At 36.6% G+C, this 11,682-nt stretch overlaps 1 protein-coding gene across 2 annotated transcripts; it reads left to right on the top strand.

The window, feature by feature from the left end:
* The first annotated feature begins 835 nt into the window (after positions 1 to 835).
* calcrlb (calcitonin receptor-like b) lies at positions 836 to 11,476 on the top strand. 2 transcript variants are annotated; one of them, XM_056751210.1, is made up of 13 exons: positions 836 to 952; positions 4,107 to 4,197; positions 4,387 to 4,531; positions 5,748 to 5,861; positions 5,935 to 6,047; positions 6,180 to 6,271; positions 6,357 to 6,483; positions 6,947 to 7,100; positions 7,189 to 7,249; positions 7,591 to 7,657; positions 9,040 to 9,258; positions 9,342 to 9,383; positions 9,486 to 11,476. In XM_056751210.1, exons 2-13 carry the CDS (start codon positions 4,147 to 4,149, stop codon positions 9,690 to 9,692), a joined length of 1,392 nt encoding a protein of 463 aa, XP_056607188.1. In that variant the 5' UTR covers positions 836 to 952; positions 4,107 to 4,146; the 3' UTR covers positions 9,693 to 11,476. The 2 variants fall into 2 exon arrangements, with proteins under 2 accessions (XP_056607188.1, XP_056607189.1); XM_056751211.1 differs by lacking the exon at positions 836 to 952 and adding an exon at positions 2,027 to 2,523.
* The last annotated feature ends 206 nt before the right edge of the window (positions 11,477 to 11,682 follow it).

Here is an 11,682-nt window from a genome sequence, read left to right as displayed (position 1 = left end):
TAACATGACAAACAGATTAGAAGAGCAACCTTGTTATTTAATTATGTCAAAAAAACGAATGTCTTTATTTATTTAGGCCTATTGTTTATTTTGTGATCATCATGATGTGTGATAAATGGCCTTTACACAAGATCAATGAAGCTCACTGTGGTATAAATCCAAGAAGAAATGTAAAAAAGCACATTTAAACGTATATTATTTCTTTCTTTATTTTAACATTTATTTTTGTAAATTTGGCAAGATTGACCACGCAAGTCTCCGTGGAAAAGTAACGGGACACTCAGATGAGATGAGATGTGATGTCACAGGAAGCTCCTCTAACGCTCCTGCTGCTGGGGCCCCAAACACACACAGAGAGAGAGAGAGAGAGAGAGAGAGAGAGAGAGAGAGAGAGAGAGAGAGAGAGAGAAAGTGAGAGACAGAGAGAGAGAGAGAGAGAGAGAGACAGAGAGAGAGACAGAGAGAGAGAGAGACAGAGAGACAGAGAGAGAGAGAGAGACAGAGACAGACAGAGAGAGAGAGAGAGAGAGAGAGAGAGAGACAGAGAGAGAGAGAGAGAGAGAGAGAGAGAGAGAGAAAGTGAGAAAGAGAGAGAGAGGGAGAGAGATAGAGAGAGTGAGAGAAAGAGAGAGAGAGAGAGAGAGAGAGAGAGAGAGAGAGAGAGAGAGAGAGAGAGAGAGACAGAGAGAGACAGAGAGAGTGAGAGAGACAGAGAGAGAGAGAGAGAGAGTGAGAGAGAGAGAGAGAGAGAGAGAGAGGAAGAGAGAGAGAGAGAGAGAGAGAGAGTGAGAGAGAGTGAGAGAGAGAGAGAGAGAGAGAGGAAGAGAGACAGAGAGAGACAGAGAGAGTGAGAGAGAGTGAGAGAGAGAGAGAGAGAGAGACACACAGCAGCAGCAGCAGCACATCTCTCAGTGGTTTACACAACACACAGCGCAGAAGCACAGCAGATGAGGTAAGAAACATGCTGCTTTATCATCCTTCACATCTTTAACAGAGAACACTTGTTGTTTTAATGCTTTATTTTTCTTGCTGTTAGTTTAGTATGTTTATACCCTTTGCGTGTCGTTAACGGAGATTTAAAAACTTTGGAAAAACTTTTAATGTTTTCATGGAGTAAACGACAGTTAGTTTGTTGTCAAATGGGTAAATAACACACAAATGTATATTCAAACCGATTAAATACCATTTGAAGTTTGAACAAAAAACATGATGGTAGAAGATAACAGAGACTTGATTAAAAGTATTTTATAATTGAAATCAAATGAATAATAAATATAGTAAAATGACTTCAAGAGAAGATTGATATGTGATTTTAAATAACAAATGGTATTTAAACACATGTTTCTCACTCTTTCTGATCATTTCTGTTATTTTAACCACATAATGTGATATTGAGAGCTTACACACAAGTAACTTTCACAATCATTGAATAAAATGACTTGTTGAGCAATATCATTTCTCAGCCTTTCTAAATCTCGGTCAGTGAATGTGAGAACAGTTGTTTATATGCCATCATTGTGCATTAAGTGTGTTAACAGAGAACTTCTGAATGTTTTCGAGAAGGCTGAGATCAACATGATCTAAGAGTGTCAGTGATATCCATCAGGCTGAAGGTTGTGATGATTGTTGTTATGTTGTCATTGCTCAAGTGTTGTTTTAAAAGTGCTTCTTGCTTTTGTGAGTCTTCATTTTGAACACATTTTATCTGCTGTCGTGAATATCATCAGGACTGTGATGAGATGTTCTTTGGATAAAAGCGTCTGCTCAATGACTAAATGTTAATGTAAACATGTGATTTACTACAATTTAATGTGAAGTATGCCACTAAAAAGAGTTTCAGTGCAAACACTTAAGATTCCAGCTCACTCATCATCTGACCACATACAGTACAACAGCTGTGTTCTGTGTCTCTTTAAGATAAATCTTTAATGGAAAAGTTGGCGTGATGTCCACGGGTGTTTCCTAACCGGACACGAGTTAAACTAACAGTCAGGGGTTTCCTGGTTTAAGATCTGGAGGGGTCTTTGTGCGCTCAGAGGAACATCTCTCTTTTATTTCTGTCCGTCTTTCTTCATGACACTGTGTTTCAGTGTTCTCGTCTGAAATCATTTAAGTCAAGTAAAGCAGATTTTACTCGTATTCAGCTGTGCTTTGGCAATATGAATGTGAAGTATATTTGAACGAATGATCAAATGAAATGACAAGAGAAAGAGAGGATCGTGTGTCTGGAGGAATGTATGAACCCCTCCTTGAGGTTTTTTACAGGAAGGGTGAAGTGTTATCATCTCGCTGTTTTTCTAGGGCTGCTTCAACCTCCCAATGCCCAGAAAAACACATTCCTGCTCCAATAACATCTATGATATGATTTATGCCTGCCGTCAACACCTGATGGCACAAGACTGAGATGTTTAATACTGACATTAAGCAGACATCATCATTGCTCTTTCTGTTGGAGATGAACAGTGCTGTATTGTGAATGTTTAGCAGATGATGAAGAATGGGATGTTAATATTTCATGTTTTGGTGAGTTGAGGTTTATTTCTGTCATGTTTGCAATAGTGTATTCTACAGAAGTCATAAGAGAGACACAAGCTTCAGTTTTATTTCATTTACATTATGATCAAGAAATCCTTGTTTCCACGATGTTATTATTATTATTATTATTATTATTATTAATAATAGTCTCCAGATACTGCTGAAGTAAACATTACATCTCATTTTGTTATCAGACTTTTTTCACTTGAATCTTTTAAAAGAATCATTCACTTAAATACATGAAATGTTTTCGCTTTATTATCGTGAAGGCCTGTTAGGAGATTATTCTCAAAACATGACGACTCAATTGTCACATTTGTACTTTTTCTATTATTTTGATGGTAACACTTAAATGGCTTCATCGTTTTGAAACTATCAGTAATTCCCAGCACAACATTTTCCAGTTTCTGCAACACTTCAAAATCTAGGAGTGGATTATATAAAACATCATCTGTCTAAGTCAGATTTACTTTAAATAAACAGAGAACATACGACTTACAGTTGAAAATGTATTCAGAGTGGTTTGGAAAATTATTGCTTATATGTTTCTCTTTCACGGCTCGTAAGATCTGATGGACTTCTCATTTGTGTTTCATTTAATGGCGGGAATACACTACGAGACTTTTAGAATTTGAACAGATTTTTTTATAATAGACATCATATACATGCAAACTTTAAGATAGAAACACACTAAACTAAACTAAACAGGATTTGGCATCATTAGAATAGTGTACAAACACACACACACACACACATTTCTTTATTGGCTGTGCTGTGAAAATCTCTCCAATCTGAAGGAAAGTTCTAAATAAAAGCACATGGACATGAATGGAGTTAGTCTGGGAAGCGTGTTCATGTCGGAGACTAAAGACAAAAGCAAATGGATGATTTTCCACATATGAGTGCAGTCGTGTTGTTCGTGTCCTCATCCGAGCAGGAAATGTTTGGAGACCGAACAAAAGGATCACATGATGTTTCAGGCCCTCGGCCGCAGTCGCTACGGACAGGTATTAATTTAAAAAGGAAATAACAACAGAATCCAGACAGATGTTAAAGATGTTGTGGAACGCTCGGAAGGTTCCACATGGAAAACCATGAAAAGAATAAAGTGGCCGTGTCAATAATATGTCTGTAGAGGAGGATGTCATTAAACATCAGAAAGTAAAAATAGTCAAAACTTCTTTGACTTTATTGTGTGAAACGCGGCTGTTCCTCAGCTCTGAGAGTGATATGTGATGTAATCTGTACGCATGATGGGAGATTTACTTTGGCCTCTTTATGAACTGTTCCTTCATGTGAAGATACTTTGATTTTCTTTCTTTTCTCCGGCTTGCACACGAGGAAGAACACAAAGTGATCTGTTGTTTGTTTACTAACACTCATTTACTTTCAGAATAACATCTGTGTTTGTTCCCCAGCGCTCACCGCAGAAGATTTCTTCCCTTATTGTATTTTTATCAAACTAAAAATGAAATCCCATTTCAAAGGATCATTCCTTAATGAATCAATGTTCATCTGATCCTAAATGAAACTCTTGTTAACCCGTTCATGTTGTTTGTATTTTCTTTCAGCTGAAACGTTCTGATCATTTGGAGACACAGAAGAGGAATCATGTATAGATGTTGGATTACCTCATTTCTCTTACTGTCTGCCACCTCTCAGGTATTCTCTTAAAGAACGTTTCATCAAAGTTATGTTTTGTTATTTCATCATCAGGTCAGCCTTTACTTTTCAATGTTTTCAGGTGAACACACTGTAGTATGAATCAAATGCTGTGGCTGAAAGCATCTGACCAAATATCCAGTATGTCTATATAGCAGATATTCAGATTTTCTTTCTACTCTTCAACAGTTTGTGGTGGTCTTCTCAGAGAATAACACTGGAGGTACGGCGCAAAAGAACACTCACGAGATGCATTCCACACGTCACAAAATCTTGACGGCTCAGTTTGAATGTTACCAGAAGATCATGAAAGACACCAATCACAATAAAACAGGTGACACGCTCTTCATCGGCTGTGACTATAAATCATCATCAGATTGATTCAGTTTAGATTGAATGTTAAATGTCATTATCTTAATAATGTGTCGAAGAATTAAACAAACCAACAGAAGTCAGTGAAGAAAGACTATTGTGTGAAAATAAACTTAAAGTTAATAAAAAATGAATATTTGAATGTGCTAAACAACTTATAATATCCCACAGTAGACAATGTTCACAGTTTTCCTTTGATGATAATATGTTCAAATTACAGAAATTAAATACTAAACGAACAATTTAGGGATTACAATGCAAATAATAAAAAAACTAGAAGGCTTGGACTACAATAACTGCCATTATTACACATGCTTGATTCTGATTGGCCAGTCGTGACATATGCAGGTTCGTTATTCTCAGATAACAAACTCTCAAAACTAATAACACACTTGACTTACCTTACCATACCTGAGAATAATGAATAATAAAGGAGATAAAACAAAAGTACACGTCCTAAACACCATTGACTTCAGATTTATGACCGTGAGAGAGACGCAGTCCACACTAAACAGGAATAAACGGAAAAACCAGAATTTGCTGGTAATGTAAACTTTGAAGAATGATAGCTGGTTTGTGCTGGTTTAAGCTGGTCCTAAACCAGCTCAGGCCCATCTTAAACCAGCACATGACCCGCTCACCGTGCTCCAAAATCCAAACTACCAGCATATGCTGTTTTTTTAACAGGGATGTGAGACATTACAAACATTTCATCTGATTTAAAATTCGCCCAAAACTGTAATAACATCTTTTGAAATGGATATATAACGTTTCCATTACTTAGTAGAAATGTGAGCAAAACATATTTTTGTTATCTGGGATTTCACAGAACGTTACAGTGGTCATCTATTAAAACACTTCTTATGGCGAGTGCAAATGAATCATCTGAATCAAATCTTTGCATTAAGTTAAAAATCCAAAATTGTTCACTTAATCAAAAATATTTCAGAATTAATGTTATTCTAAAGAGACTTTACGGAGGACGGAGGTCTTTAATTCTATTGAATAAAACGGCTGTCTGTTTTCTTCATGATGTGTAACCTTCAAAACAAAACGTTTATTTTTTGGCATTTATTATCTGATGAATTATCACCTGTAGAATAGTGAAACTAAACTGCTGTATTGTCCGAGAGCCAGATGAGGATTTAATGGTTTATCAGTGAATGTGTGTGTTTCAGATGGTTCGGGGTGTAAGCGCACATGGGACGGATGGCTGTGTTGGGATGATTTAGACGCAGGCTTCACGTCAGCTCAGCACTGTCCTGATTATTATGATGACTTTGACACGTCTGGTGAGTCCCATCATCACAGCACATCCATGACAGGTCCTGTTCAACACTGACTTACTGAACTGTGATTCATTAGAAATGGCCACAAAGATTTGCACCGAGTCGGGTCATTGGTTCGTTCATCCACAGAGTAACAGAACATGGACCAATTACACAGAATGTAGCAACCTGTCCCATGATCACAAGAGGGTGAGATCTCAGACACGTCTGCTTTATATTTCACATCAGCTTCATTTGCTGAAGTCTTACACGCAGACGCTTTTCATGATATTTCTTTGGCTGTTTGCTCATGTTTTTTATGTCATATTTTGTGTTTTTCAGACAGCGTTTAATCTCTTTTATTTGGCTTTGATCGGTCATGGCTTGTCACTCATATCTTTGTTTATTTCTCTGGGGATATTTTTCTACTTTAAGTAAGTCATGTGAGGACATATCTTGTGTATTCACACTATCTATTGTTCCTCATCTAACATATCTGACGTTTTTTTCTTCTCTCAGGAATCTAAGTTGTCAGAGGATAACTCTACATAAGAATCTCTTCTTCTCTTTTGTGTTTAATTCTTTGATCACGATCATCTTTTACACATGTGTCGCCAATAACCAAGAAGTAACAGAAGCCAATCCAGTGAGTACACAACACTACAGTCACACAGTAAAGTTCTTCTCTAGCGTTGCTCATGTGAAGATTTACTCTACACTACATATAGCAGCACATCGAAACACATTTTCGTTGATAGAAATGTTGCTATATGGTGCGGTTGAAATAATCAGAAGAGAGTCAATAAAGTTTCAAACTGAACCCGCACAATCTGTTCATATAAACATTTTCATGATTACCTGTAACAGATTTTCATTTCCCAGTCATGACTTTCACTAAAATTGTGTTATTTATAATCTCCTGTTGTACCTAAGGCTTTTATTTTTGAGGATTACCCATGTTTACAAATGATGGTAACAAAGAAACTATTTCTTATTTCCATGTGGTTTTAGACGCGTGATGTGAATCGTGAGTGTTAGAAAAAAGAGTCTCTTTCAAGAGTGTATGTTTGGAGTAGACAGTAAATGTTTGTGTGTTTGTTTTGTCTCAGGTGAGCTGTAAGGTGTCTGTGTTCATTCATCATTATCTGCTGGGTTGTAATTATTTCTGGATGTTGTGTGAGGGGATTTATCTGCACACACTCATTGTTGTGGCCGTCTTTGCTGAGAAACAACACCTCATGTGGTATTATCTGTTAGGATGGGGTACGTTTTCTTAATCAATACCTCAGCTTTCTTCAAACTGTTTTGCATGTTACTCACTACTTTTGTGAATGATTTCAAATGTTTGCAGGCTTCCCGTTGATACCTGCGTTCATTCATGCAATAGCCAGGAGTTATTATTACAATGACAAGTGAGTATAGAATAAACACATCACCACGAAATATCATCCATGACTGTCAGGACGCAGGCTTTTCATGAAGAACTCTTAAAGGGACAGTTCACCTTAAAGGACCCTATACATATGGCTTCAGAAGATCTGAAATAGAACAAGAGAGATCATTTTAATGATGTTCTACTTCATTTTGGAGCATGACAGTTCTTGTCTTTATTCACTTTCATTATATTAAAAAGAGTGCTGAGGATATTTTTTACAAAAATTGCCTTTTGTGTTTCACATTATAAGGTGAACTATCCCTTTAAGATTCACTTGAGTATTTCATGGCTGAATTATGTTTTTTGTTTGTTGGGCAGCTGTTGGATCAGCTCAAACACGTCTCTGCTTTACATTATCCACGGGCCCATCGTTGCAGCACTGTTAGTAAGTCTGTTCTGTGTTTTCTGCTCTTTCTTTTCCTTTCTACACTTTATCTCACACACGATCTCTTGTTCTTTTATCCTTTGGCGATGTTTTCCCAACGATCAAGCAATGCTTCAAAATCAAAGTGTTATGTTTTCTTTTGTTGTTTGGCTGCGGTCGAATCTGACCAAACGTTATTAGTAACACATTTCCCAAAAACCTCATAGAGACCAGAGGACTAAACCATTGGAATAATGATGCAGATCTAAGTTCTTCTTCCACACAGTTGTATGTGGACAGGTCTGTGAAAACCCGGCTAAAGTCGTTTTACTGATTTCTACAAATAAAAATATAGCTGCTATGGAGCGATGATGGGCCCAAGCCATTAGCGCATCCTCAACCCCAGAGACATCAGGAAAATGGTGCGCGGGTAGTAGAACCCCGGAAATTTAACAACATTGAAAAAAATGATTAATAAAAAATAAAGTACGATTTAAATCGTGACCAAACATAGTCTGATAAAGTCTAAATATACATCCACATACAATAACTTATAAAGCATTTCATTATATTTGCAAGTGTTTTTCACGACCAAGTAGTGATTATACTATATATTACATTTGGTTTTCTTCATTTTTTATTCGTACTAATCTGCGTATCTTTACCTTAGACATATAGCATTATTTGAAGAATACAATTCAATGTTTATTTACCATAATAAATTATTTATTTGACATGAAAGTCAAAAAAATATAGTCTATTTTTTAGCAGTCTGGAGTTTTGGTCTTTAGATATCAATGAATCGGTTTCTCTAGAACATTCAAGTGTTGAAACAGATATACACACTTTACAAAAAGGTTTCGGTTCTTAAAATAATTATATTAGGTAACATGAACAAAATTTATATAGCACTTACAAAGATTAGTTAATAATATGCTAATATTATAATATGCGAATATACTAATACATAATACTAATACTAAAACACTCTTATAAATACTGTACAAAATATAGAACATATTAAAATAAAAGGCCATGATTGAAAACTATAGAAACTAATACCAAACTATAATGCTCATCAATGTTAAATTATGTTAGAAAATATTCCTCATTAGATTACGAGACATACAACATGGTGTTTTATTTATAAATAAATGATTGAAATTATTTATAGGTATAAAAATGCTTCAAACAAGGACGCTGGGACATGCTAAAACAAGTATAGCGTGTCACCAAGAGCTCAAAGTGCCTGGGTCATCTCATAAGATTGATCTGATAGAGACACGATTGAATGCACATGTGCATGACCCCTCACATTTCGGGTCTGGTTCTGATTGATAATGATGAAATAAATGGTGTGGATTTCTCTGTCCTCACGGTTGATCTCTTGTGTTTGTTCTCAGGTGAATCTCTTCTTTCTCTTGAACATCGTGAGAGTGTTGATCACTAAACTGAAGGTGACACATCAGGCAGAATCCAGTCTGTACATGAGAGCTGTGAGAGGTACTCTCATCCTCGTCCCTCTGCTGGGCATTCAATATCTACTGCTGCCTTATAAACCCGACGGACGAGTCGCCTCTGAAATATTCACCCACACAATGAACATACTCATACATTTCCAGGTAGGTGAAGAACGAAGATGTCCATTTTTAAAATATAATATCTCAATGAAAGCCACATGTAATGATCTGGTTGCGTTCCACAGGGCCTCTTGGTCGCCACCATATTCTGCTTTTTCAATAGTGAGGTAAGGTCCAACATTAACACGGAGAGAAATGTGTATTTCACGTTGTTTTCTGCCTTTGAAAGTATATCTGTATTTCATATTCTCTTCACACTTGATTTGTAGGTTCAGGGTGTGATAAAGCGGCACTGGAACCAGTACAGAATCCAGTTCGCCAACACAGGGGCCTTGCGTTCCGCATCTTACACCACATCCTCCATGACAGAAGTGCATCGATGTTACAGCATCGACAGTCACATGGACACGCTGAACGGGAAGAGTTTTCACAGTCTGGAGACCACCATCCTCAGATCAGACAACCTGTACATGTGAGACGTTCAGATCAGAGGGATGAAGAGAGAACATCAGCACTACTTTAACATCTCCTCTGGATGGACGGGATTAACACTTTGTGCCTTTGTTTTGGAGACAACGCGGTTTGATGTGGAATATTAAAGTCATGAGACAATTTTCCACAGCGGAGCGTCATGGAGTCAGAACTGACCTGGAGTGGACGTTCTGTGTGTACATCAAGGAGTGAAGATGTAGTGTGAGGATTTATTCTTTCTTCTTCATGACACTGAAATGATTCTTCATCGTTTACGGGAAGGTTGTGTGTCCGAGTTTAAAGAGAGACGGATAAAGACAAACGGTGGATCGCACCATTCACAATCTGTTTTCAAACAATGGACGACAGAAGACATTGAAAACATTCTCCTGCACGCCACTAAACTTCTCGTGATTTGTTATCACTCATCTGATTTAAGGATGCACATTTTTATTCTTTCATCAGTTAAAGGAAGAATTTAACTAGAAATCACAATTCTGTAATCATTTTATACACGGAAGACCAAAGAAGATATTTTAAGAAATATGGAAGTCAACGGAGGTCGGTGTTGTTTGACTATCAACATTCTTCAAAATATCTTCTTTTGTGTTCTGAAGAAGATAGACATGTGGAATGACATGAGGGTGAGTAAATGATGACAGAATTCTTGCTGGTTTCTGATTGTGTGTCTCTGGTGTTCATGAACGTTGTGTAGTTGAGCACATTTGGTATTACAGGTTTAGTTTCAGTCTACAGTGTCTCTATGTCTGGAACATACGGATGCCTTTGTCTCTTCTTCACGTTTTCTACATTTTTAAGTGCACATGCTGGATTATTTGAAGATGTAAATATAGAAATACATCTCAGTGTGTAAGGAGTGTTTGTGTTATTGTATATATAAATATATTTATAAACACAAATCTTAGACATTTACTTTTGTTTAGATCATACTGTTTTTATACTTGTCATAAGATGATGATGATGTCATAACAGGTGCAGATGTACCATTTAATTCTGTCAAAACTCTGTTTATTGTATTGTTTAGTTTGTGTCACTGAAGGTGTGAGCTGGAGGATTCATAAGCACTTGAAAAACAAATATAGATTTTAAACAACTCACAAAGTTGTGTTTCTCTCAGTTGTTATAGCTGTGACACAGAAGACAGTGTTTTTACGTGTAAGAATAATCCATATTATTTGTTGATGTAGAGTACATGTAACTACGTATAACTGAAGACATAAAACTTGAAATCATTCTTTCAGACAAATATTTGACCGTATTGTGTTGAAAGGATCTGATTGGTTCATTGAAAGCAGTGAATGTGATGATCTCAGTTCTCACAAGATGATGATGTTTGGTTTATATACATTGTGTTAAAGACAGAAGATTACTGAAGGGATCACACACACAGCTGACATGTGTCACTGTCTATGACATCAGCACAGGAAGAAACACGACAGTATGATGTGTACACATGTTGTTCATCAAATGAATGATGATATATTGCAGTTGGTCAAATGAAAGCATTTCAGGATTGTTTTGCATGGATTCCAGATGTAGGACAGGCCCTCACACCTCATCAGACCTCAACACATATGCACAAAAACCACAACACTGAACAACTTCTTTAGAATTCCAGCTGTAAAACTTCTATGAGCATGTGTGGGTTGATGTACTTTAGTTCTGATACAAAACTACCTGCAGATATAACTGACCTGAGACGCTCTCTTCTCAGATGCATTCATACAAATATCTTCTGGAAACATTTTGGATCTGGAAAAAGGGTGAAACTATCAAATCTGTACATGAAATGCATTTGAAAATTATCAAATAAAAAACTAAGATGATTAATAATACATATATGAAGAAAAACATTTTCAAGGAAGTTTTAGCGTGATTTGTAAAGCTGAGACACATTCATCATTATGATGTCACCGTCAAACCACTTTCTGCTGAGAAAGTTGCAGTTCATTTACAGTTCTTTCATCTTGAAAC

The sequence above is a fragment of the Triplophysa dalaica genome, chromosome 6 (genome assembly GCF_015846415.1).
Source record: "Triplophysa dalaica isolate WHDGS20190420 chromosome 6, ASM1584641v1, whole genome shotgun sequence".
Taxonomy (NCBI): Eukaryota; Metazoa; Chordata; class Actinopteri; order Cypriniformes; family Nemacheilidae; genus Triplophysa; species Triplophysa dalaica.
This window is presented reverse-complemented; position numbering and strand designations above follow the sequence as displayed.